The sequence below is a fragment of the Zootoca vivipara genome, chromosome 6 (assembly GCF_965207765.1).
Source record: "Zootoca vivipara chromosome 6, rZooViv2.hap1.1, whole genome shotgun sequence".
Lineage (NCBI taxonomy): Eukaryota > Metazoa > Chordata > Lepidosauria > Squamata > Lacertidae > Zootoca > Zootoca vivipara.
The window spans coordinates 9,590,223-9,618,206 of NC_142589.1; the positions used below are offsets into that span (position 1 = coordinate 9,590,223).

Consider the following 27,984-nt stretch of genomic DNA (forward strand, 5'->3'; position numbering starts at 1 on the left):
CGCGCCTCTCCTTGCTCCTCGAGCGGCAGGGCGCATGCGCGGAGTTCTCCGGCTGGCGTCTGCCTGGGGCTACGAGGAAGATGGCGGCCGGCTGCGGGGCTGGTGCTTGCTGCTGCTGCTGCTGCGGGGAGAGGGAGAGCCGCACCCCGGAGGAGCTGGTGAGGGAGGGGCGCCGGGGGGCCGTGAGAGCCTGGCTGGAGCCAGCACCCTTGCCTGTTCCCATTGCTTGCAGTGTGCTTGATCTTGGGAGGTGGCTGTAGCAAAACAGGGGTACAGTACCTCTGAACATGGGCAGAGTGGACTTCCCTCTTCAAGCGAGTCTCTGCAAAACCCTCACCTCCTGCAGAGATATGCGCGTGGGTGTGTTTGCAGCGATTCATTGGAAAGGGAAAAACCGCTCTGTGCATGCTCCGAGGCAGCCCACCTGCTTTGCTACAGCTGTAAAATCTTATCCCTTGGGACATGCATGTCTGAGGGAGGGGATGCTTCTATGCAAGTACAGAGTGCTTCTCCGATGGGTCACTCTGAAGCCCCCCCCATATATCTGAGGGTTTTTTCTCTCTCTATTGGCACTGCGAGGGGCCCTTGCAGTGACTCGTTGGAATGGGAGAACTGCACCCTACATGCTCAGAGACGCCGGCTGCTTGTCATGTCTATATAAATATTCTGTCTTGGGGCATGCATCTCCTAAGGGGGATGCTTTTGTGCATGTACAGAGTTCCTTTTCAATGGGTCATTGCAGTGATACTTTTTTTATCTCACATGTATAGACAGGATTATATTCCACGTTGGTTCTAGTCAGAGCAAATTGTTGGACATGTTTTCCCAGAAGCCTATTAGTTTCAATGGGTTTACTCTCAATAGGCTGTTGTCGGAAGCAACCCATCTTCGGTATTGGAGTGAGGTGTCTGCAGCATCTAATGCAATAACTTTAAAGTCTGTTTTTATTTTGTTTTCAAATGTATGGAATAGCATGTACTCAGACATTTCTGTGACTGTTTGCACACTGATGAAGAACTAGTGCTTTCTTGAAAGAAGCAAACTTCTAAATGTGGGTATGCAGTAATGGAAATACATTGGGTGATATTGGAGGGTGATATTGGAGAATTCTGATATTTACCAGTTGGGAATCCACTGAGCACCTTTGCTAAATGTTCAGATGCTACCTTTTTGTCATCAAAATGCAGGTTAATGACAAACATTTCTGCTGTAGGGTATTGGATCTCTTACAGTTCTTAGGAGACACTCTATTTCCCGCTCAGAGCTACAATTTTTAGAGTTCCCTGGGAAGATGGGAATGACTGTTAAACCACCCTGGAAATTGTAGCTGTGCAAGGAGAGTAGTCTCTTTCCTCACTATTCTCAGCACCCATAACAAACTACATTTCCAGGATTCTTCAGGGAGGAAGCCATCATTGTTTTAAAGCCGTATAATAGTGCTTTAAATGTGTAGAGCAGTTGGGGCCTTACGATCACAGTTCATTTTTTAATTTTTTTTTAAAGTAAACCCAAAATACATAAAATTAAAGGCTGATTGTCTTAGATCCAAGGTTGCCAATTCATTCTCGGTGCTGAGTGTAAGAATTTGCTGGGCAGCCGGAAATGAGTGGTGAGCGTTGGTTTGTAAGCTGTGTGAGTTAATGGTGATGTCTGTTGGCAATGCAATGTGTCTTGCACACACAGTTGATACTGGGAGAGATCTGCTCCTCTAAGTTCTTGAGTCTCCCAAGCAATTTAGGTCTTTCTACACTAGCACAGACCATATAAGCTAGTTTAGTGTACCGCCTTGGTGCCTTCCAGATGTTTGGGGCTACAAATGCTGGCCAGGACTGATGGGAGTTGTAGTCCACCACCTGTTTGTCAAAATATATTAGCTGTTCCATGTATTAGCTCCTTTTTAAAATAAAAATAAAAATGCTGGTTTTACTTTATATGTTCGCTTAAAATATTGTAAGTCGCTTTGAATTGCCACGGCAAAAAGCAACTAATAAATGTAATTAATAATTTTATATGTAAATGTATATGTGTGTGTGTGGCTAAGAGGTAGGCATTTTATTGTCTCCTTGTTGCATATTGGATCTCTTTTATTTTGTTCTTAAACTGAGGCGTTTTGCAGGGTATGGTTTATTTATGGTTCTCATGTTTAGGCTGAGAGGCAGTGACTGGCCCAATGTCTCCCAGTAAGTGTCATGCCTGAGTGGGAATTTGAACCCTGGTCTCCTAGGACATGGTTCTTGACACTCTTAACTATTATACCACAGGGGTTGTAGAATTTGTTTCCTGGTTTTTTTTTGTCCGTTTGGGGGAGTTTGAGACTGCAGGTGGTTTGAAGTTCTGAATATTACTCAGTTTTCCTTCTGTGAAATGGGTGCCCACAACAAGTTTTTTCCAACGTACCTTCCAGGTTCCCAAAAGTTGGGGACCTCTGGATTAGCCCAGTATCAAACAACGCCGCTTTGAAAAAGAATTGTGGATTAACTCAACTTCCATTTACTTCTGAGACTTAGTACCCTTAACCCTACTGGATCCCTATCAATCAAATTGGAAAACTACATTATACAAAAAGCTAAAAGGCTTGGGGTTTTCGCCACAGGTTATGAGAAAGCCAGAGCAACAATTCGCCAATGAATCTGGGATGTAGAATTTCAGTGTCGTGTGAGTGAGATGAATAAGCACCCAGCAATCAAAGACAATGGGAGAGGTTTTACCCCAGCAATATATCTATCAGAATGAAATGTATCTAAATATAGACGGTCGTTCACCCTCGCTAGATTAAATGTGCTGCCATCTGCCTTATTACAGGGCAGATATGTGGGTAAACCATATGCGGAGTGAGTCTGCCCCTGCGCCCTGATAGAGGTGGAAACCGTCTCTCATGTCTTGCTACTATGTCATTTTTATGAGGATATGTGCTCAGTCTTTATCACCCCTGTTATACAGAAAATTCCAAGTGGGTCTGAACCTCAATGCTTAAAATCCCTATAGAGGATAGGGATCCAGAGATCATGCTAAGGGTGGCCAAATTTTGCGCGGCTGCCATAAAACTCAGGGAACAAGCTGTGCTATTACAAAGACTAAGGCCTCAGATGCAAACTCTAGATAACATTTTAGAGACTAAGACCTAAACCACATTTCTAATGACTGTCATATTCGTATTGCTTATTGTCATATTCGATTATTAATTCAAACTTAATTCTGTTGTGTTTTATGTTTTCTTAATACGGTATGTGAATCTGGTCTGGGACCGTAATAAAGTTCATTCATATACTTCTGAGACTTTTGATTTGTTTCCCAGACTATCCTTGGAGAAACCGAGGAAGAAGATGACGAGATTCTCCCACGTAAGGACTATGAGGTGAGCGGTGACAGTTTTGTCAATGAGCAATTAAAAGAAGCAGATGAGTGGCTCCTGTGAAGGGTATGAGTGCATCCACAAATGTTGGATATATAAGCCAGGTACCAAACAGTACCTTAAATCTAGGTTGGAGTTGCCACAACGTGAGGTCTGTTTGCCAGGGGGTTGGACTGGATGACCCTCAGGGTCCCTTCCAACACTACAATTCTATGGTTCTATGACCTCAGCTCCATTGCTTGACTGTAGCTTGCTCTTGCGACAATTCACTTTTCCCAGGATATAAGAAGGAGAAACGCACGCAGTGGAAATGGAAATGGGATTAACCATGAACTAAGGCAGAGCTTTTGAGACTGTGGTTGCCAAACTGATGCCCAGAAATCTCCATGTAATTGCAGTTGTACCCCGTGCCGGTAGCAAAACGCGCCTGTCTAATTTCTAAACCCTGCTCTGAACTTAGACCATTGCTTGACTTTACTGCCCCTATCTATCTTTATTGCAAGATGGGGGCTATTGGCCACGTCAACACAGTCTAATGAACTTACTTGGTCGCTAAGGTGCTACTGGAAGGATTTTTTAAATTTTGTTTGAACTCTGGAGGGACACAGTTTCTCCCTCCCTCTGTCTGGAGTAAGAAATTTCTTTTCAAAAATGTGAGTGTGAATGTAGCGGTTCTTGCTCCCTTCTGTATTATGGGTTGCGTTCAAATGCTCTTGCTTTCCTCTCCCACCCACCTGCAGAGTTTGGACTATGATCGTAGCATCAATGAACCCTACCTGGAAGTTCTGGAAAGCCTTGACAGCAAGGTAAGGTGGTGTAGGGAAGTTACGGTCAGGGGCATAGCTGCCAAGTCTTCCGTTTTTCCCAGGAAACCCCCATTTTTAAAGCCTTTTCCCGCTGTCATCCCGAATGGCGAAATATCCCGTAATTCCCCCATGTCTGGGCACCGGAAATAGGGCAGCGCCGGCACCAGAAGTTGCTTCTACACATGTCGGGACATGCGTAGAAGCGACTTCCGGTGCCGGCACTGCTGATCCCGTATTTTTCTAACCGGGACTTGGCAGCTATGGTCATGGGAGTAATCGGTTCCTGCTGTTTTAGTCTTGATCAGCTAGCTTTAGGGCTTGCCAGCATGGTACTTGTGGCTCTAGTTGAGTTATGCATAAAACTGCAGAGATCCTCCTTTCATTTCCTTGATCATGAGGAGATGAGAGCTATTATTACCTTTTCCTTCCTTGAAGAGTACAATAGAGTTGCAGGAGGAAGTTGGAAGGATGACACTCTTTCCCACTTCCTCTTTCAGCTCTATGTGCTTTTCAATGCTCAGATTAATTCTACTGGATCTGACTTTTTCTCAGGGTGGATTTGATTTAAATCAAACCAATTTAAATCACTAGTCAGTAAGACTTGATTGAAATCATACTTTTTTACAGAAAGACTCATTCTTGCTGGTATAATCTTAATATTTACAACCATAGAGGTTTCATTTGTGGAATACAGTGGACGGGTGCGGGAAGCACGTTTGCAACCCGCAGCGCCGCATCTGTGCATGCACGGGTTGCGATTTAGCACTTCTGTGCATGCGCAACTGCTGAAACCCGGAAGTAACCCATTCAGGTACTTCCGGGTTCGGTGCAGGGCGCAACCTGACAAGACGCAATTTGAAGCATCTATAACCCAAGGTATGACTGTACTAAATTTTCAGAATAGTTTTTACAGTTATATCAAAAATTACTGATTTGGTTATACTATTAGAAATGCATAGACCCATAATTATGAAATTCTTGTGAGGTTTAATAAGTTAACTGTTTATATTTGGACAACTATTCTGCTGTACTTTATTGGAAGGAGAAAAATAATCATTTCCTTAACAATTTAAACAATTTAACTAAAACAATAACATTATATAGTATACGTATCCATGTTTGTTAACTGATGTGATTAAACATTTTTTTTAGAAGAAAACTTAGACTGAGTTTTAGCACACATGAAAAACTTAAAGCAAATCCTTATTTCCTGATGAATAGCTTTTGGACTATAATGTAACTTAAATAGAAAACTATGTTTAGAAAGGTTTTTCCTCCAAAAGCATATTATTCTAAAAATGCAATTAAAAAATAAAATAAAAATCATTGATTTTTATCCACCCTGCTTTCACTCCAATCCTTTGGAATAGGTGTGTGTGTGTGTGTGTGTGTGTGTGTGTGTAGCTCAGCCCAGAGAAATGGTGATGGCACATGATTCCCAACTGTCTTCCCCCCCCTCTCTCTCGCAGAAAGGCTGGCGTTATGAAGCAGTGAAGTGGATGGTGGTTTTTGCCATTGGAGTCTGCACTGGGATGGTGAGGGTCCTCACTAGCTTACTTCCTCCGGTGAAGGGCAGATGCAATGCTTGTCCTACTCAAAGTAGACCCATTATATCCAGTGCTTGTCCTCCACAGAGTAGACCCTGTCTACACGATACATTTAAAGCACTAGGATGCCACTTTAAACAGCCGCAGCTTCCCCTAAAGGATCCTGGGAACTGATATTTGTTAAGGGTGCTAAGTCACCCCTTTCCCCCTTGCAGAACTACAATTCCCAGAGTTCCATGGGGGGAGGGACTGATTCTTCCCCATCACACACATTTTCAAAGGGCATTATTGCTTTGCATTTGTTTTATTAATAATGATGTCGTGGCATGGGGAAGAAGTTATATGTTAAATCACTCTGTGAAGAGGAATGGGGGGGGTCCTGAATAATTCCCAGCACCCTTAACAAACTACCCCTCCCAGGATGCTTTGGGGGAAGTAGAATCGTCTGGTTTTTGTGTGGCTTGAACATATCCTAATACAGTGGAACCTCGGTTTATGAACACCTCGGTTTACGAATTTTCGGTTTACGAACGCCGCGGACCCATCTGGAACGGATTAATTCACTTTCCATTACTTTCAATGGGAAAGTTCGCTTCAGTTTATGAACACTTCAGTTTATGAACAGACTTCCGGAACCAATTGTGTTCATAAACTGAGGTACCACTGTATACACGTATTGATTTGCCTGTTTTTTTGCCTCTGGACCAACTCACCACTCATGTTTGTTTATTATTTTTAAAAAATCTATTATTGCGTTTATATTTCAATGTGATGTGTACATGGTTCCACCCCTCTTTCCTCGTTTTCTTCTCAGAACAACCCTTTGAGGTAGGTTAGGCAGAGAGGCAGTGAGAGGCCTAAGATTACTTAGATTACTTAGTGAGCTTCAAAGCTGAGGGTTGAACCCTGGTCTCCAAGGGCCTAGGCTGGCACTCTGGCACTTCCATGCGGCCCCTAGTAGGATGAAGAACCTTCCATTCTCCGATGCAATGTAATGGTGCTGGTCTTCGTTTCCTTAACCCCTCTTCTCCTCTTCTCACAGGTTGGTCTCTTTGTGGACTTCTTTGTACGACTCTTCTCCAGACTCAAGTTCCACATCGTGCAGAATTGTATCCACCTTGGTTTTGTCATTTCGGTGGCCTCTCTAATTGAGACAGTGGCTGGGTTGAACAAGAGAACCCTAGGAATTATTTTTGAGAGTTGGTCTGAGAAGCCTCACTGGCTTTGATTGAGACGCTTGATTTATGTGACCTGCCTGTACCACTTAGATTCAGGGTGGGAAGGAGTAATGATCACCTAGAGATGCTTCTTGCAATGTTTGCCAAACTGGGGTAAGCCAATGAGATCATCGGTGTTAACAGAATATTTTATTTTATTTTTTAAAGCAGTGCAGATAAATAAAAATGATTTAAGACTGTAAAACCAAACCCAAAATCAAAATGCATGATGGAATTAAAATGTCTCTAGAAGTTGCCGGCAGTTCAGCAGGGGAGATGGAACCTGTCTGACCTAAGTTAGGAAGGACTTCCATAAAATTAGGCCCGCAATACTGAACACATGATTTTTGGTGGCTGTGAGCTGTAGAGCACCACTGGCAGTGACCCCCCCTAAGAATGGCTGAGCAGGGATATAAGGATCAGGCAGTCCTTGGAAGTATCCTGGTGTCAGACTTCAGGGAATCAGCTTCCTTCTCCCTCTTTGGCAGTAGATAAGCAGAACAAAGGAAAGGAGCTTTCTTACCAGTTAGAAACTTTAATGATCACAGCGAGAGAACAAAGAATCCATTTCCTAGGAACGGCGGTGCTCCCAATTAAGGGTTCCACCCACTTCCTCCCTAGTCACCCACGTCACTACCGCATCTTGTAACCTGAACTCGTAACCACTGTGCTTTCTGTGCTGTCACCTTATCAGTTCTACTTGACCTTGGGCTGAGCAATGCTTTCCAGAGACAGTGAATCTGTTAACACACACTCTCCCAGTGCTTCTTCTTCTAGCTGTTCCCCATCCAGTATTTCCCAGCTTCTGCTTTCTGAACTATGTCCCTCTGCAAACCACTGTTCCAAATCTATACTGTCCTCCTGCTCCTGGGAAGATTCAGGATCCGGATCCGGAGCATGGGGAGGGGGAGGCTCCCACCATTCCTCCTCAGAGCAGCCCTCCTCAGCACAGTCCCTGACACCTGGCTATGAGTTGCTAAGGGCCTTGTAAATTAATGCAAGAAACTTTAACCTTGCCCACTAGCATGTGGAGAGACGGTGCACACTTTGGAGCACTGAGATTACATGCTGGTAAGTCTCTCCCCATGGCATTTTGCACCAGCTGCAGCCTCCAGCCCAGCCCAAGGGAAGCCCCGCAGAGCGCGCACTGCAGTAATTGAGTGTTGAAGTTGGGGAGCCTCTGACCCAGAGGCCATATTCGGCCTTCCAGGTCCCTCTGTGCCCTTGAACCCTGATAATGTTTCTGGTCTGCCTGGGTGGAGGAAAGAGAAGTGTGCGCAAGATTGTGTGTAGAAACTAGCCAACCGCAGAAAGGTAAAATGCACATTGGTTGCTCAGCCCACTTCTGCCTCTGGCCCTGCCTGGCACACAGCCCCTAGGAGCTTGCCCAGAAGGGAATGCGGCCCTCAGGCTGATTTACAAGTTCCTTGCCCCTGTAATGTGGGCAGGCTGGCCGTGCTCATTTCTGTGGCTCTGTCCCTGAAGTAGTGTGGGTTGAAGCAGTTGTTTTTTGCTGATAAATAGGAGCTCTTGTTGCATAGGTCAGCTGGGATAAAGCAGAGAAGGGTCTCAGGCTGGCTGCGTCCATTTCCTTGACTCTTGCTCTGCAGCGGTGGAGGAGTGCAGCGAGAAAGGCTGCCTTGCAGTGTCCCTGCTGGAGCTTCTCGGCTTTAACCTGACCTTCATCTTCCTGGCCAGCCTCCTTGTCTTGATCCAGGTAACACAAAGCAGCCAGCCAGGCTAGAAAGTTCTCTGATGCGCAGAATTTTCTACAGGCCAGTCTTCCCACATGAACCTGAGTTACGTCGTATGTGGGAAAGGGGGAAGAACTTTCCAATCTCTACTTTGCAAAAAAAAAAAAAAAGGTTTCTTGCCTGCCATTGGTGCATGCTCATCGTAGGCAAGCAGGCAAATAGTTACAGCAGGTGTGGGGAACCTTTGGCCCTCTGGATGTTGCTGAATGACAACTCCCATCATTCCTGGCCATTGGTTACATTTGCTGAGGCTTATGGGAGTTGTAGTTCAGGGTCAAAGGTTACCTACACCTGAGTTACAAGCATGGACGAAAGCTAAGGGATTTGAGCAACCTTTTTTGCCACCACATTTCTCTGGGAAGCTGTTGAGGAATCTCTTGGGCGAAGCCCAGTCTTCAGAATTACTGTTACTATTGTTTTATTTGTACTGTATTCCGCCTATCTGGCTAGGTCGCTCCAGCCACTCTGGGTGGTTTCCAGCACATATAAAAGCATAATAAAATGCTAAACATAAAAAAAACTTCCTGAGACAGGACTGCCTTCAGATGTCTTCTAAAAGTTGTGTAGTTCTTTATCTCCTTGACATCTGATGGGAGGCCATCACACAGGGAGGGCACCACTACTGAAAAGGCCCTGTGCCTGGTTCCCTGTAGCTTCACTTCTCGCAGTGAAGGAACCGTCAGAAGGCCCCTCGGCGCTGGACCTCAGTGTCCGGGCTATACAATGGGGGTGGAGATGCTCCTTCAGGGCCTTGTTTAAAGCATTTAGGGCTTTAAACATCAGCACCGACACTTTGAATTGTGCTCGTAAACGATTCAAGAACACCACTTGTGCTGTTGTAAGTGCATTTGTGGGTCAGACATATGAACCTCCTCCGATTCATATTTTGCCTGGGTCTCGAGCATTTCGCCTTCTTATTCATTTAGAAGATTAATACGCCATTTGATCAAAGAGCTTGCCAACAAAATGGTAAAATAAAACCTGGCTAAAATCCACAAACCAATTAAAAACAAACAATGCCTAAAACCACCATCATTAAAAAGACAAACAAACCAAAATCAATAACACTTGAAAAAACAAATGTATAAGTATAAGACATGTAGCTGTCTTATACTGAGTCAGATTCCTGTGGTCCTATCCAGTTCAGCCCTGACTACCTGACTGGCAGCAATTCTCCAGGGTTTCAGACTGGGCTCTCTGTCCCAGCCCTACCCTAAAAAGCCTGGGATTAATTCTGGGACCTTCTGTATGCAAAGCAGTTGCTCCATGGCTGAGCTTTGGTCCTTCCCCTAAAGAAAAACTAAGATCCTAGTCCTCCTGATTCTGAACAGAGGGCTGATTTGAATAGAAACTTGGGAAGCTCTTCATACTGAGTCAGACCACTGGTCTACCTAGCTCTTTGTTCTCTACACTGACTGGCTCTCTAGGGACTTCGGCAAGGGTTGCCCCCAGCCTTACCTGGAGGTTGCTCCCAGGGATTGAGCCCGGGACCTTCTACATGCAAAGCAAGTGCTCTGCTCCTGAGCTGTGGTCCTTCTCCTTGCAGCCTGTGGCCGCTGGTTCTGGGATTCCGGAGATCAAATGCTACTTGAACGGAGTGAAGGTCCCTGGGATTGTTCGCCTCCGGACTCTGGTGTGCAAAGCTCTTGGGGTGCTCTTCAGCGTCGCTGGAGGTAAGAGGGCACCTGTCCCCTGTGGGATTTTGCTCCCACCTGCATGACACTTTTTATTCTGTCTCTTGTCCTTCCAGCTCCCAGATCTTGGTTTTTATAGAGAACTCACCTACCCGTCTCTTTTTTTCCAGGTCTCTTTGTAGGGAAGGAGGGTCCCATGATCCACAGCGGGGCTGTGGTAGGAGCCGGTCTGCCTCAGGTGAGTGCCAGCAGAGGTGGCGTCTGGCCAAATGCCAGGTGGCTCTGTTAATGAGATTCAGAAGCAAAACAAACGCAAGTGAGTGAGAAGATTAAAGAGTTTATTCTGAACAGCAAGCGTTATATACATTACCAAGCAAGCACTTTGATCTGCCACTGGGAAGCCCTCAAGAAGTGGCGAAGCGACCCCCCAGGTAGCCTAAGGTTGCACGACCCTCCGGCTACGAGTTTGTTCACGAGCTTCACGAAGAGCTATGCCCCCAAACCATCCAATTTCTAGATACTAACCTGTTAGCCTACATGCCTTGCCCGACTAGCTAGTGCAGATTATTAATTAGCTAGCCCCCTTCTTTCAATTCTGCACATTCCTCCAAGCAATGTCTAACACCAAAGAAGGTCAGAAGGTACGCTGCATTATCACTTCTTCCTTCCACCAGATTATACATTAAAGGCTGCTATCAGCCCTCAAAGAACTTTAACAAGAGATAGAGAGGGGAAGCAAACAGAGGCAGGAAGAGATGACCATGTCCGATCACTAAACTCATCGAAATTACAAATATCTTCCGGATAGATTGCCCATACAGGTGGTCAGTCCATGCTCATTTCTGAGCTTGCAACAGGGATTCCCTGCAGGCTTTCAAGTCTCTCGTGAGAGCTTAACCTTTTTCAAGATTCCAAGAAGCGGAACTCTGTTCTTAGAATTCTGTCTCCTGATTTTGTGCTTGCTTCTGAGGACCTGAGCGCTCTCCCTAGTTCATTTACTGTGATTTTTGTGTGTGTCCTCATATGGGATCACGGTTTATATGCAGAGCATGGTATACAGTAATTGCTTGTGTGTGTGTATCCATATTGTTCAGCTTCTTAGAACTGTTATTTTTCTCTTTCTCTGCCCAGTTCCAGAGCATCTCTTTGAGGAAGATCCAGTTCAACTTTCCCTATTTCCGCAGCGATAGGTACATTGCCAAATCAGGGTGGGGATGTGGTGGTGATTTCAGATGCGCTATCTTAAGAGGTGCATCTTCATTCTTGTGGTTTATGCCACACTTGGGCAAGGAGGTAAGTGGGTGGACTGATGGCAAATCACTGGCTAGTTTCTGGAGAAAACCTGATTCACATTTAAAGCAAAATAAAAAAATTCCTTCAGTAGCACCTTAAAGACCAACTAAGTTTATATTTTGGTATGAGCTTTCGTGTGCTCATACCAAAATATAAACTTAGTTGGTCTTTAAGGTGCTACTGAAGGAATTTTTTTATTTTGCTTCGACTCAGACCAACACGGCTACCTACCTGTAACTAGAACTATGGAAGGCATCACATTTAAAGGAGAGAGCAATTCTTACATGCTCATGGGAACTGGCGCTCACAGTCGAAGAACCTGGGTCTAACGCACATTCATCAGCTGACAAATGGGGGTTAAATCCTGCACAGCTTGGCTGTGCATGCCTGTTCCCCAGCTGCAAACAGGCACCTGCAGCCCAAAGCACAGCACGGGGCTGCTTGAAAGCCCTTTTGCAAACAGCCTTGCTCTGCTCTTTGAACTTCCAGATTTCCAGAGCCCCATGCTGCACTTTGAAGTCCCAACAATTGGGGCTTCAAAGCACACTGTTGCCTGATTTCACTACGATGTGAGGTGATGGACCTCCCAGAGCCAAAAAGGTTCCCTTTCCCTGCCCCAGCCTCTTTTGTTAAGAAACATCTCCTAGGAAATGCTCACTAAGCGTGTGAAAGCTTTAAATGGAACGTGAGACTCTGATGACTTTATACAAGTGCTTACCTTTCTATTACCTTTTTGACTACAATTCCATGACAGCATTCTCCACTAACACATAAACAGTTGTGGGATAATGCATTTCACTAATGACAGTGTTTATATCCTACTTCTGGTGTGCGTTCCTGCAGCATCTAAAGCTCGATTGGAAACTGATCAAAACATTCTTTAAAAAGAAAACATCTCCCAATTTCTCCCTCAATTTTTCTCTTTTCCTAGGGACAAGAGGGATTTTGTGTCTGCTGGAGCTGCTGCCGGTGTGGCCGCAGCCTTTGGGGCCCCAATTGGTGGCACACTCTTCAGCCTCGAAGAGGGCTCATCCTTCTGGAACCAGGGCCTGACGTGGAAAGTGGTGAGGCTCTAAAGGGATGATTTATCACAAGTTACTGATTGAAAAATGAGTTTGTACTGAAAATGAATCTCTGGGAGGAAGACTATACCAAATCTTATAGGTAGGGCTGGCTCTGAAGACGGTTCGGAAACTTCAGCTGGTGCAGGATTCAGCGGCCAGGTTGCTCACCGGAGCAAGACGGTTTGAGCATATTACACCGATCCTGGTCCGACTGCACTGGCAACCAATGAGTTTCTGGGGCCCAATTCAAGGTGCTGGTTTCGACCTATAACTCCTTAAACAGCTCAGGACCGCAATACCTCAAGGACCGCCTCTTTGCATATGAATCTACCCGGACCCTGAGATCATCTTCTGAGGCCCTCCTTCGTGTGCCACCTCCTCGAGCGGTCCGGAGGGTGGCAACACGAGAACAGGGCCTTCTCTGCAGTGGCTCCCCATCTGTGGAATGCTCTCCCCAGGGAAGTTCACCTGGGGACTTCATTATACACCTTTAGGCGCCAGGCAAAAACATTTTAACCAGGCCTTTGGTTAACTTGATTTGACATCCTGTGCCCTTTTAAAATGTGGTGGCTTTTTTGGAGGGGTGTGTGTGTTATTAGATTGTTGTTTTTATTCTGATTATATATGCTGTGATCTTTTCTGTGAACCGCCCTGAGACCTCTGGGTAAAGGCACCGCCCCTTTCAAATGCTACCTTCTCTCTCTCTCCTTTCCCAGCTCTTTTGTTCTATGTCTGCCACCTTCACTCTGAACTTCTTCCGCTCCGGGATCCAGTTTGGAAGTTGGGGTTCCTTCCAGCTCCCGGGATTGCTGAATTTTGGGGAGTTCAAGGTAGGTATCGCTTGGCATAAAACGATGCGTGGCACGGAGAAATTGGAGCAAGGAAGGTTTTTCTCCCTTGTAACATTAGACCTCATTGGTATCCAATGGAAGATCTGTGACAGATAAATGAAAGTCCTTCACACAGCACATAGTTCAACTGTGGAACTCACTCCTGCGGGAGGCAGTGATGGTCACCAACAGGGCGGCTTTGAAAGAGGATTAGAGAAATTCATGGAGGAGAAGGCTATCAATAGCTACTAGCCATGATTTCCGTGCTCTGCCACCACCATAATTGGAGGCAGTCATGGTCCTGAAGACCACTTGCTGGAAACCACAGGAGGGGAGAGTATGCTTGCTCTCGGGTCCTGTTTGTGGACATCTGATTGGCCAGTGTGAGAACAGGATGCTGGACTAGATGGGCCACTGGCTGGCTCCAGAAGGTCCTTAACAACAACAACCTTATTATTTATACCCCACCCATCTGGCTGGATTTCCCCAGCCACTCTGGGCGGCTCCCAACAGATTATTAAAAACTCGATAAAACATCAAACATTAAAAGCTTCCCTAAGCATGGCTGCCTTCAGGTGTCTTCTAAAAGTCAGCTAGTTGTTATTTCCTTGACATCCTGATGGGAGGGCGCCACTACCGAGAAGGCCCTCTGCCTGGTTCCCTGTAACCTCACTTCTCGCAGGGAGGGAACTGCCAGAAGGCCCTCAGCACTGGACCTCAGTGTCCGGGCTGAACGATGGGGGTGGAGATGCTCCTTCAGGTATACAGGGCTGAGGCCGTTTAGGGCTTTAAAGTTAGGTTCTTATTAGAAACAGTGCAGTTATTAAAAGTGGCCATGAACATTTAGCAGCATGTCAGTACATAAAGCACAGGCCTGTCTCTAGCCTCTGCAGGAAATAAACAAGCATAACTTACTAACAACCCAGAGAGAGGCTTTAACATAACATGACATGGTTAACAAGCAAGCGCTTGTGAAAGTGACGTGGAGTGGAAAACCCATCTCTTTAGCCCCCAAAAGAGGTTGTGTCCTCTTTTTTTTACCATGCGCCTGCTTCTTGATTCCCCCCCCCCTTTGAAGCATAAAATAAAACGGCCACACCTGCCTCATTTTCTCCCCGTTGATTCACCTATTTCCCTTCCGTTCGCTCCACTCCCTCTAGTGCCCGGAATCTGACAAAAAATGCCACCTGTGGACGGCCGTGGACTTGGGCTTCTTCATCCTGATGGGGATCTTGGGCGGCCTCTTGGGGGCTACCTTCAACTGCATCAACAAGAGGCTGGCAAAGTACCGCATGCGGAACGTCCACCCCAAGCCCAAGCTGGTCAGGTACCTGCCCCCTTTCCCCTGCCTGTCGTCGTCATCTTGTTCTGCTGCTGCTGCTGGTGTGTGTGTGTGTGTTTGCCAGACTGTTGGTGAAGAAGGGGGTCAGACATGAGAGCCTTGACACATATTGGATGCTCTCCATCCAGGAAAGCGAGCGCATTATTACAGGCCAAGGGTAACTTACCAGCAAGACAAAAGATTTTGGAAAAGATGTGATGCAGGGTCAGTGGGGGGGCGTGGCCTGGGGAGGGTCTCCCAAGGGCCAGATGATGATAATAATAATAATAATAATAATAATAATAATAATAATAATAATAATAATTTATTATTTATACCCCGCAAATCTGGCTGGGTTTCCCCAGCCACTCTGGGCGGCTTACAACAGAAAAAATGAAATAAAACAATTAAACATTAAAAGCCTCCCTAAACAGGGCTGCCTTCAGATGTCTTCTAAAAATCTGGTAGCTGTTTTTCTCTTTGACATCTGATGGGAGGGCGTTCCACAGGACAGGCGCCACCACCGAGAAGGCCCTCTGCCTGGTTCCCTGCAACTTGGCTTCTCGCAACGAGGGTACCGCCAGAAGGCCCTCAGTACTGGACCTCAGTGTCCGGGCAGAACGATGGGGGTGGAGACGCTCCTTCAGGTATACTGGACCGAGGCCATTTAGGGCTTTTAAAGGTCAGCACCAACAGCTTCCAGTCACCAGTCTAGCTGCCGCATTCTGGATTAGTTGTAGTTTCCGGGTCACCTTCAAAGGTAGCCCCATGTAGAGCACATTTCAGTAGTCCAAGCGGGAGATAACTAGAGCATGCACCACTCTGGCGAGACAGTCTGCAGGCAGGTAGGGTCTCAGCCTGCGTACCAGATGGAGCTGATAGAGAGCTGCCCTGGACACAGAATTGACCTGTGCCTCCATGGACAGCTGTGAGTCCAGAATGAGCCTAGGGAGCCACATCTGGTGTCCTCCAGATGCTTGGGACTCCATCTCCTATTTCCCCATCCTTGGACTACCTTGGGACAGCCTGTTGTGAGGATCCCTCCATTTCTGTGGCTTCCCCGTGGATGGACGGGTGGTGGGCAGCAGCAGCAGCAGTGTGGAAGGGTGGGCGGCAGCAGCGAGCGCTTCTGAGCCACCGAATTCCTTTGCACGCGTCTCTTGCCTCTTCTCGCTTGCAGAGTCTTGGAGAGCCTGCTGGTGTGTCTAACGACCACCCTTGTGGTGTTTGTCGCTTCCATGGTTCTAGGGGAATGCCGGCCGCTGTCTTCCGCCAACCACGGGGGCAACAGCTCTCTCGGCCTGCAGGTAAGAGCGAGAGCTGGGAGCCCTTTCCTTGAAGAGAGGGGTAAAAAGGATGGCAAAGAACACATTCCTCTGCCCTTAGTTTTAAGTGCACACCCCTCCGTCCCTCTACTACCGATGCTCAGTGTGTGAGTGACGTTCCTTTTTTTAACTGTTGCTGTCTTGTTACGGGTTAGGATTCTTCACCTGATGAAGTGAATTCCAGCATTAAGACATTCTTCTGCCCAAACGACACTTACAACGACATGGCAACCCTTTTATTTAACCCTCAGGAGTCCGCCATCCTGCAGCTTTTCCACCAGGAGGGTGAGTGGCCGCTGTGAGGAACCCAGGGGAGCATGCTGGCAGTGCAGCGAAAAAGGCTGCTGCTGGCTTCTTGAAAACCACACCCTGGATATTTTTTGGTGCTCAGGCTGTGAGTGTCATTGTAGCTAAAAAGGAAAAGGAAAACCAATGCACAGTGTCACCCATGCCCAAGAGGAAGATGTCACAGGTGGGGGGGTTGTGGGGGGAACCCCAAAGTTTGTAGAAGCACAAAATATTCAGGGAAATAATTCTCAGGGAGAATACCCCAAAATAGCACAGGGATGCTGGCTAGTGGGCTAGTGGGGTTGTCATCGCTGACTCTACACGGCAACATCTCCCATTAGTTTTGTTTTTGTTTAAATAGGAAGTTTATCTATAAAACTTCCTATTGGACAGCTGCTGCTGTTACTTGCTATTTACTAGACTAGTAGTTTATCTTAATAACTTACTAGGTGTTATACATAAAGCAGAACTGCTGTTACTCAACTAGACGATTAGCCTTACTACTAATTGACTAATACACAGACTTACGGTGTCAAGAAGAGCTACCATTGCTACTATGGATTTACTAGACTATTGGAGTTGCTAGTAACTTACATGGGACCCAGGTGGCGCTGTGGTTAAACCACTGAGCCTAGGGCTTGCTGATCAGAAGGTTGGCGGTTCGAATCCCTGTGACGGGGTGAGCTCCCGTTGCTTGGTCCCAGCTCCTGCCCACCTAGCAGTTCGAAAGCACGTCAAAATGCAAGTAGATAAATCGGAACCGCTACAGCGGGAAGGTAAACGGCGTTTCCATGTGCTGCTCTGGTTTGTCAGAAGTGGCTTTTTCATGCTGGCCACATGACCCGGAAGCTGTCTGCGGACAAACGCCAGCTCCCTCGGCCTATAGAGCGAGATGAGCGCCGCAACCCCAGAGTCGGACACGACTGGACCTGATGGTCAGGGGGCCCTTTACCTTTACCTAGTTTATCTTAATAACTTACTAGGTGTTATACATAAAGCAGAACTGCTTTATGAACTAGACGATTAGCCTTAGTACTAATTGACTAACACAGAGACTTACTGTGTCAAGAAGAGCTACCATTGCTACTATGGATTTACTAGACTATTGGAGTTGCTAGTAACTTACATATAGTGTCCAGTGAGTCTGTAAGCTAGTAAAGCAGAAATGCCATGGGCCGCCCTAGAACAGCTCTTCTGAAAGTTAGGATTTTGTTGATACGGCAGTACCACCTGTGTCCACTTCAGGGTGCTCTCAGCCCATATACATATACACAGGGTGCTCTCGGCCCATATACATACACACAAAGACATCACCACGTCCTTGGGTAATAGCTGATCAAGGCTGAAGATAATGCAGGGAGTGGCAGGTGGTGTAAATGATACCCTTTCTGCAATTTTTTGCAGAGGGGAATGGAAGGTTGAATGTAGGAGAGAGGAATCAAGAAGAGCTTGAGAAGCTTTCTTCTTCTTCTCATGAGCAAAAACTGCTTTTTAGAAGCTCACAATTGAGACAGGGTCATTGAGAAGGCTGATACGGAGATAGGTAGGCAGAGTAGTCATTAAAACATTGCAATTTTCAGGGCAAGATTTGGGCGTTGTGTCTTTTGCCCAGAGCAGAGAATGTTTCCGGTGCAATTTCTCACGGAACCTTACATTGACCCCACATACCTGACTCCGGGGATTTAGAAAACAAAACAAAATGCTCATCCTTACAGAGAAGGGCCTGGGGAACACCTGAGGGTCCCCCGGATGTTGCTGGGCTCTAGTGGGAAGGGTATAATGGGAGCTGGACTCCCGACACCATGTGAGGCGCTGAACGTTCTCCTATAGAGCAATAAATGGCCAGTATCGAAATAACCTGAGTTGCTTTAGCATCCTAAAGCAGGGTGCTTCTGTGGGTGGGAGTCTTTTTAGGGTGGCAGAGCTCTTGCTGAAAGGGGCGTGGCCTTTTTCTTCAGTGGGCGGGGCTTCCACGGGCTGCCCCTTAAACCGCCTCTTTTCCCAGCCACTCAGAATAACCAGAGTGCTGTAGGATGGCTTCTGTGGGTTAGGGTGCTTCTTTTGGGGCAGGGTGAAGAGCTCTTCCTGAATGGGACGTGGCCTCTCGTGTCAGTGGGCGGGGCTCCTGTGGGCTGCCACCCAAGCCTCTTTCCCTGTTCTCTTTGCAGGTACCTTCAGCCCAGTCACCCTCTCCCTGTTCTTCCTCCTCTATTTCCTCCTTTCCTGCTGGACTTACGGGATTTCTGTGCCCAGCGGCCTCTTTGTCCCGTCGCTGCTTTGCGGGGCTGCCTTTGGACGCCTGGTGGCCAACCTCCTCAAAAGGTGCCTCCTCTGCTTTGCGCATGGCGCTACGGGGCAGGACCCCCTCTCCCTCTCTCCCCAGACCCTCCCTGCTTGTCTCCGCTGCATCCTGACACCCCCCTACCTTGTCTTCTCTCCACTCCCCTAGTTACATCGGCCTGGACCACATCTACTCGGGGACCTTTGCCCTGATCGGGGCAGCTGCCTTCCTGGGAGGGGTGGTGCGCATGACAATCAGCCTCACCGTCATCCTAATCGAGTCCACGAACGAGATCACTTACGGGCTCCCCATCATGATCACACTTATGGTGAGCCTGTTAGCAGCGGCACCAAATCTTTCAACGGCTAGCGCAATTGCAAAGCTAAGCAGGGTTTGGTACGGTTTCAAATTGGACGGGGGACTGTGTGTTGAGATACCTGCATTGGAGGGGGTTGGATTCGATGACCCTTGGGATCCCTTCCAATTCTATGATCCTCCACCCCCACCCCATGGAGCCACATCGGCAGTTGCGCCAAGCCCCTTTGTAGGTGCGGTTTGCATCCGACCACAAATTGACAAAATGAGGATTGCTGGACAGAAAGCTTCCTCAGCTACCCTGAGGACTTCCCAAAGCAGAACTCCCTAATTCAGAAATGAACTGGCAACCAATGTAGGTGCTTTAAAATGGCTTATATGAGCTCTAGAAGGGGCATGGGTAGTGCTGTGCTCTGAACCACTGGGCCCCTTGGGCTTGCCGATCGGAAGGTTGGTGGTTCGAATCCCTGCGATGGGGTGAGCTCCCGTTGCTCTGTCCCAGCTCCTGCCAACCTAGCAGTTCAAAAGCACACCAGTGCAAGTAGATAAATAGGTACCACTGTGGTGGGAAGGTAAACAGCGTTTCCGTGAGCTCTGGCTTCCAGCACGGTGTCCTGTTGCTCCTGTGGTCCTGCTGGCCACATGGCCCGGAAAGCTGTCTGTGGACAAATGCTGGCTCCCTCGGCCTGAAAGTGAGATGAGCACCGCAACCCCATAGTCCCCTTTGGCTGGATTTAACAGTCCAGGGCAGGCATCCCCAAACTGTGGCCCTCCAGATGTTTTGGCCTACAACTCCCATGATCCCTAGTTAACAGGACCAATGGTCAGGGATGATGGGAATTGTAGTCCAAAACATCTGGAGGGCCGAAGTTTGGGGATGCCTGGTCCAGGGGTCCTTTACCTTTACCTTATATGAGATCTAAAGGGAGCCCCAGCCAGCAATCTGGCTATTGTGGAAACCAATGGAGGTTTCCGAGTTGTCTCCAAGGTCTGCCCCATGTAGAACGCATTGCAGTGATCTAATCTGGAGGTTTTTCTCCTGTGTGGAGGAGCTTGTGGTACCAGCTCCTCCTCATCCTCCTCTTTCTAGGTAGCCAAATGGACTGGAGACCTCTTCAACAAGGGTATCTACGACATCTACATCAACTTGCGAGGGGTGCCGCTTCTTGAGTGGGAAACCAAGGCAGAAATGGACAAGTTAGTCCCCGATTTCAACAAGCCTTGTTAAAATTGCTTGCTCTCTGTGCATTTGCGCGCGTGTAACTCTCAAACCTGCTTCTTTCTGATGTTCCCCAGGCTGAGAGCCAGCGACATCATGGAGCCCAACCTGATGTACGTTTACCCCCACACCCGGATCCAGTCCCTCGTCAGCATCTTGCGTACGACGGTTCACCACGCCTTCCCGGTGGTGACCGAAAACAGAGCGTACGAGAAGGAGTTCATGAAGTGGGACCAGCTGATCAGCAACAACATCAAGTTCAAGGTGGGTTCTGGCGCCGGAGTCCCTTGTGGGGGAATAAATGGAGTGCTTTCCTTGAGTATGGCAGCACCTAGATCTTTGGAACTCCCTGCCCATTGATATGAGGCAGGTTGGACCAGATGGGTTCCTTTACAACCCTACAACTCGCGTGAATCTATCTCGCGGTATTACTTCCTCGGCCACCCAGTGCCTGGGCGAAGAGGAATGTTTTTCAAATTCCTCTTGGAAGTCTGTAACGGTGGAGGTGATGAAACAGTGGCGGTTTGTTTTTGCCAGAAATCCAGCATCCTCACCCGGGCCGGCGAGCAGCGCAAACGCAGCCAATCCATGAAGTCCTACCCATCCAGCGAGCTTCGCAACGTCTGTGACGACCACATCGCGACGGAGGAACCTCCGGAGACAGAGGACATGTTGCAGCAGATGTTGGAGCGGAGGTGAGCAAACACAGAACGGGACAGGGTGGGATCTTTTTCAGGCTGAGTGCAACAGTCCTTTAAAAAAAATTATTTGTTTTTCCAAATTAAAAAATTTACAGTCACCTATACAACATAAAAACCAGATTCCAAGGAATCTCCTGGACTTCCCTCCTCCCCTTCATGGGTCCTGTTATTAATCATTTCCTCTTGCATCTTTTATGACAATCCAAGTATTTTATCTCTCCATTGTGTCCAAATTTCACCCTTAAACTACAAGAGGTATTCCAATTATAAGAACGACGTCAACTGTTTACAATGGTTTGTAAAGTAAGTTATAAATTCTCCCCATTAATTATTAGAATTTTGGTTTTCCTGATTTCTGTCTCTTCCGACCATTTTAGCCATTTCACCATTTCAGGACTTTATCTTCTTTCCATCTCCGGGTCAATAACATCCGTGCAGCCGTGGTCGCATACATAAATAGTCTTTTCTGCTCCTTTGGGATTTCGGCACCCAGAATTCCTAAAAGGGAAGCTTCAGGTTTTGTTTTTTATAGAAAAGGTTATTTTAAACCTTTTCTTCAACTCGTTATATATCGTTTCCCAAAATCTTTTACTACCTTACATTTCCACCACATATGATAAAAGGTACCTTGAATGCAGCATTCCAACCCAAACAGCCCTCGGGTGGAAGTGAGTGGAGCAATTTCTCCTGCACACAGCAAGCTACCATTTATGCCTTCTCTATCCCCCATCCGGGCAACCAGGAGGCATGCACAGTGTTCCAGGACACATTCAGGCCAGACAAAAGCATCGAGGGCGGGGGTGAGGGGTGTGGCATAGGGGAGAGGGAGGGCTTGGCCTCGGGGAGAGCCCCACAGGCAAGGCTTGGACTTGAGGTCCCCACCTCTGATGGGGGATGTACAGTTCTCAAACACCTTGGTACTCAAAACAGTTTGGAACCCAACACTGCAAACCCGGAAGTAAGTGTTCCGGTTTGCGAACTCTTTTTCGGAAGCCGATTGTGCTCCGTTTTGAGTGTTATGCTTCCGATTTGAGTGTTACGCTGAGGTCTGTCTGTTTTCGCTATTTCTTTTACGTTTTTCTTTTTGCGGCTTTTTGTTTTCTTTTTGTGACTGTGTGGAACCCAGTTCAGCTACTGATTGATTGATTGATTGTGTGACTGCAGTACATTGTTTATTGCTTTCATTTTATGGATCAGTGGTCTCGTTAGATAGTAAAATTCATGTTAAATTATTGCTTAAGGGGTTGTTTCTAAAAGTCTGAAACGGATTAATCCATTTTGCATTACTTTCTATGGGAAAGTGCACCTTGGTTTTCCAACGCTTTGGTTTTGGAACGGTACCACTGTAGTCTAAAGCATCTAGCAGCTGCCAGGCCGGTGAGTTTTTCATCTCAACGCCAGACACTTAGGGAGCTAGTGAGAGCGTGCAAATGTTTCAGGGCCTGACTGGTTGGCTGGCCTGAGCCGGCCCCTTTTCCCTGCATGCGCCCCTGCAATCCATCTCCAAAATGTCTTGCTAAATAATTACCTGTATGTTACCTGATCGACCCCCCCTCCCATCCCAGGTACACCCCATATCCTAACCTTTACCCGGACCAATCGCCAAGCGAAGAGTGGACCATGGAGGAGCGATTCCGGCCCCTGACCTTCCACGGCCTCATCCTGCGCTCGCAGCTGGTCACCTTGCTGGTGCGAGGAGTCTGTTACGCGGAGAATCAGTCGGTGAGTTGGTTCCGCTCAGTGGATTACTTGGGCCTGTGAATGGCTTGGAGCGACGTTATCGTCTAGTGTGGAAGGGACTCTGCATTGACAGAATCCCTGACAGAGCTGTTCCCTTCTCACCTGCACCTGAAGGGAAAAGATCCCCATGTTCCTTGCCCCCCCCCATCCCAATGGATATTTGTCCTTTCTTTATTTAAACGATTAACATTTCTATTGAGCTTTGCCAAGAAAATTCCTCTCCTGTCGTGATATGTTTGAAGCATCCATAGAGGACAAACTAGAACCCAAATTTTATCTTAAAAGAGCTGTTCTTTCTTTCAGCTCATTGGGAGTAGTTCATGAATGATGTGTGTGCCTCTGCACTGCATATCTGATTTTAATCTTTTTACGTGGTTTTATTAATAATAATAATAATTTATTATTTATACCCCGCCCATCTGGCTGGGTTTCCCCAGCCACTCTGGGCGGCTTCCAGCAAAAATATTAAAATACAGTAATTCATCAAATATTAAAAGCTTCCCTAATAATCAGGGCTGCCTTCAGATGTCACCACCGAGAAGGCCCTCTGCCTGGTTCCCTGCAACTTGGCTTCTTGCAACGAGGGAACCGTCAGAAGGCCCTCGGTACTGGACCTCAGTGTCCGGGCAGAACACTGTTGTACTGTTTTAGGTACACTGCTCTGATATTATTATTTTTACTCAATAGCGGTACGTAAATATTTTTACAAACAAGTGGGGAAGACTATTCTCATTCAAAGATCAGAAAATCCCTTCCTGGAGCCTAGAGGACAGTGGTCCTGGCTCAGTTCCCCCCCCCCCAGCTGCCCTTGCAATAGAAATTCACAGTCCAGGATTTTCTCTTCTCCTCCACTTTTGATACGTTGTCGGATTTGATCTGTGTCCGCCTGACTGAGATTTGCCTTCCAGAGCACTAGCCAGCCTCGCCTTTCGTATGGCGAGATGGCAGAAGATTACCCTCGCTATCCCGACATCCACGACCTGGACCTCACGCTTCTGAACCCCAGGATGATTGTGGTAAGGGCAAGAGGGCGTGCTTGCAGAAATTTGTGGAGTGTCAAGCTATCAATAGCTGCCAGCCGTGATGGCGGTGTTCTGAGTACCCGCTGCTGGAAACCAGAGGAGGGGAGAGGGCTCTTGGGCTCGAGTCTTGCTTGCGGGTTTCCCATTGGGCCGCATTGAGAACAGAATGCTGGACTAGATGGGCTATTGGTCTTCGATGGTACCTAACTGTAAGGGGAAGAGAGTATAGAGAACCTCCCCCTCTCATCAGAAGCAGCTCCTCCCCAAGCAGCGATGGAAGCGCGGGCTCTGAAGAGGCTAGTCAGGAAACGGAGAGAGAGAAGGGGAAAGGGGGGAAAGGGAAAGCACGGAGCGTAGACCTTTTCCCCCGGTTCCGGAATTACGGAGGAGGAGAAAGGGGAGGAGATTCACTGTCCCGAGGCTATTATGTTGGGGGAAGTCGCGCAGGGAGGCTGTGCCGGATTCTGGATCGGAATGAGCAGACATGTTTCCAACACCCCGTTACACTGTAAATAGAGTGCACCAATAAAGACTGTTAAAAGGCAAGCATGCAGAGGGTCGTTACTCTAGAGTAGCCGCAACAACCTCTGACACTAACACTGAGCAAATTGGCGAAAATGTATGAATCTAAATCAAATAAGTGTTGGAACTGTAAAGAGAAAGAAGGTTCTTTTTTTTATCACGTGTGGTGGTCTTGTAGTAAGGTTAAAGCTTACTGGGAAATGATATACAGTGGTGCCTCGCAATACGAATTTAATTCGTTCTGTGAGTCGATTCGTTTTGCGAAAAATTTGTCTAGTGAATCCCATAGGAATGCATTGAAATCCCCCCCCTAGGAACACATTAATTGAATTTCAATGCATTCCTATGGGAAACCGCGATTCGCTAGATGAATTTTTCACAAAACGAATTCGTCTAGCGAGGCAACCTCCGCTCGAAAAATCTCTTTGTTAAGCGAAAAATTCGTCTTGCAGGGCATTTGTCTAGCGAGGCACCACTGTATAATGAAATGAAAAGGGTGCTTAAAATAACATTTGTAAAAAAACAACAAAAAACCCAGAAGCTTTTCTTTTGGGAATTCTAGGGACAGAACTACCTAAAATGTATAGAAACTTATTCCTGTATGCTACTACAGTGGCAAGAATGTTACTTGCCCCCAAATGGAAAGAAGCAGAAGTCCCAGCAAAGGAAGAATGCATACAAAAGTTTATGGAATATGCAGAAATGGCGAAACTTGCTGGAAAAATAGGAAATAAAGATAACAATTTTTTAAAATAAAAGAATGGAAATGGTTTATTGAATAGTTGCAGATTAATTATAAACAGATAAGAACATTGGCAGGATTATTGTAATAACCTGCAGTTTCATAAGAGTATATATTTAGAGAAGATGAATAAATGAGCAAATTAAGTTAATATTGATATGCAGAAGATATGAAAAACAAATTTAAGGAACTGCAGAAAGAGGGGAAAGGAAGTCAAGTTTTGAAATGTCAGAATGATTGTAAAATTAGTGAAATGTATAAACTTGAAAAGTACAAAATAAAAAAAAATGCATTAAAAGGCAATAATAATAATAATAATAATAATAATAATAATAATAATAATAATAATAATAATAGATGGGCTATTGGTCTGATCCAGCAGGCTCTCCTTAGCTTCTTGCTGCATCATTGCTGGGTTGCTTTTGACGATCTTCCCCCATGTCTGCTTAACTCCTCTGGCAGGACATTACGCCTTACATGAATCCCTCCCCTTTCACGGTTTCGCCGAATACTCACGTCTCGCAAGTCTTCAACCTCTTCCGGACGATGGGGCTCAGGCATCTGCCCGTGGTGAATGCTGTTGGGGAGGTGAGTTTAATCTGTACATACCGTCTTTGAGTTTAAAATCCAGAGGCCGCCTTGCTGGAGAATCCAGAGCTTTAAGGCAAATGTGTCTGCCTTATAACCACCACTAGATGTTGCTGTGCCCCAGAACAAGCAATCCCAACATATAGTGCAGAGCATTGTAGTATGCCGGGCGATCGGTGTTCCCCAAACTTGGGTCTCCGGCTGCTTTTGCACTACAGTTCCCATCATCCCTGACCCTTGGTCCTGCCAGCTAGGGATGATGGGAGTTGTAGTCCAGGAACAGCTGGAGACCCAAGTTTGGGAAACCCTGGGCTAGATGATCCCGGCATAAACTGCTAGCAGATGTATGGAGGCAAAAGACTGGGCGGCTCTCCCAAGGAGTGGGTCCCCCACTTGGGCAGTACTGTTTTGGGACTACAACTCCCATCATCCCTAGCTAGCAAGACCAGTGGTCAGGAATGATCGGAATTGTAGTCCGAAAACAGCTGGAGGCACAAGGTTGGGAAACACTGACCTAGGGGGTTGCTGGAGGTATAAATGACTATCAGACTCTGAAAAGCTGGTACCTTTAGATCAAGCTTATCAATGTTGTTGAATTCATTAAACAAAATACCATTTTTTGGATTTTGAGTAAATGTGCAATTAACTGTTTTATTGTGTTGCTATCTTCCTTAGTGGGTCATGCAAACACTATTCTGAATAATGCTTTTCTATACCACAATATAGCACTAGGTTATCTTGCAGGGAGCTAGCAGGTGTTAGGAGGCATAAGACTGCCTGTCTTCCGGGTCTTTTGGACTGCAGTTCCCACCAGCCTCAGCCAACATACAGTGGTGCCTTGTTAGACGAATTTAATTCATTCCACGGGTCTTTCCTTATAACGAAAAATTCGTCTAGCGAATCCCATAGGAATGCATTGATTTTTTTTTATTTTTTTTGCCCATAGGAATGCATTAATTAAATTTCAATGCATTCCTATGGGAAACCACGATTCGCTAGATGAATTTTTCATAAAACGAATTCGTCTAGCGAGGCAACCTCCGCTCGAAAAATCATTTCATTAAGCAGGGCATTCGTTAAGCGAGGCACCACTGTAGTTCAGACTCATGGAGGGAGGGCCAGATGCATTTACAGTTGTACCTTGGAAGTCGAACATCTTAGTTCCCGAACGTCGCAAACCCAGAAGTGACTGTTCCGGTTTGCGAACTGTTTTTGGAAGCCGAATGTCCGACGGGGCTTCTGCGGCTTCCGATTGGCTGCAGGAGCTTCCTGCAGCCAATCAGAAGCTGTGTTTGGTTTTTGAGCGTTTTGGAAGTCGAACGGACTTCCGGATTGGATTCCGTTCGACTTCCAAGGTAAGACTGTCTCTTTCTTTCTAGGCAAAATGCTCATGCGCTGGCAAATTAGAACTTCCGTGTTCAGAACTTCCATGTCTGGAGAGTTCAGACCAGGCTCAAGGGCAGCTCTACAGAGAGCACATTGCAATCTTCAGTCTTTTATTTCATAAAATATATGCATTGCTTGATTGAAAAAAAAAAGAGAACAAAAACTCAAAGCAGTTTACAAAGAGAATAAAACCAAGTTACCGGAAGGCTTGTCTAAACAAAAACGTTTTTAGCAAGTGGTGAAAGGAGTGAAGGCGCATGGCTGGTATCAATAGGCAGGGAGTTCCACACTAAAAGATGGACGAGATGGGCCTTTGCTCTGGTCCAGCCTTCTCCATAACATTGGTTTACCCTGCCCTCTTTTTCTCCCGCCGCCTCTTCGCAGATCGTTGGCATCATCACGCGCCACAACCTGACCCACGAGTTCCTGCAGGCCAGGCTACGGCAGCACTACCAGACCCTCTGAGCCCTCGCTTCCCGCCTCCCAAGCCGCTGCTTCGGATCCCGCGTGGCCCCCGGGTCACCTTCGTGCACTTTAAAGGCAACAAAAAGCGGACCGGCTTCTTTCTCACTGGGGGGAGGCCCCCCAGTGACCTCTCGGGGGGCCGGAAGACTCTGGAAGTTGTGGTCTGAATGCTCACCGGCTAATCTTAGGGGCTCGCTCACCTGCTGCCCCAATTGGCTTCGGATCGGTATCGTTCCGACATTTCACCGCCCTGCCGGCACGTTTTGAGAAGAGTCATATCTACGCCATATTCCAGATGGAAGGAACACCTGTCCTTTTCTGCTCTTCTTGCCTTATCCTAAGACCAGGTGTTAACCATCTTGAAAGACACAGAAGACCAACGCAGCACTTAGCCGCTATATCTCAAGCTTGGGCCAGCAATTCCCTCTTATTTCGCATTCGTGGTTTCAGTAAGGCTAAGAAGAAGAGACACTTTTTTTCTTTTCTTTTTTACCGGAAACTGGAATTGCCTGCATAGAGATTTCATTTTCATTCCACTTAACTTCACTTTTGAGTTGTTGTTTTTCTTGGCT

General features: G+C 46.8%; 1 protein-coding gene across 2 annotated transcripts; it reads left to right on the forward strand.

Annotated features, from left to right (window-relative positions):
- Positions 1–22: 22 nt before the first annotated feature.
- On the forward strand, positions 23–27,953 carry CLCN6 (Cl-/H+ antiporter 6). Of its 2 annotated transcripts, XM_060276261.2 has the most exons (23): positions 23–158; positions 3,296–3,355; positions 4,093–4,158; positions 5,628–5,693; positions 6,748–6,814; positions 8,533–8,639; positions 10,223–10,349; positions 10,481–10,548; positions 11,442–11,500; positions 12,535–12,667; positions 13,384–13,497; positions 14,658–14,824; positions 15,999–16,125; positions 16,299–16,428; positions 18,600–18,753; positions 18,881–19,040; positions 20,118–20,224; positions 20,324–20,510; positions 20,784–20,941; positions 22,513–22,669; positions 23,596–23,703; positions 25,436–25,561; positions 27,332–27,953. In XM_060276261.2, the coding sequence occupies exons 1-23, from the start codon at positions 81–83 to the stop codon at positions 27,410–27,412; spliced, it is 2,607 nt and encodes an 868-aa protein (XP_060132244.1). In that variant the 5' UTR covers positions 23–80; the 3' UTR covers positions 27,413–27,953. The 2 variants fall into 2 exon arrangements, with proteins under 2 accessions (XP_060132244.1, XP_060132245.1); XM_060276262.2 differs by lacking the exons at positions 15,999–16,125; positions 16,299–16,428; positions 18,600–18,753.
- The last annotated feature ends 31 nt before the right edge of the window (positions 27,954–27,984 follow it).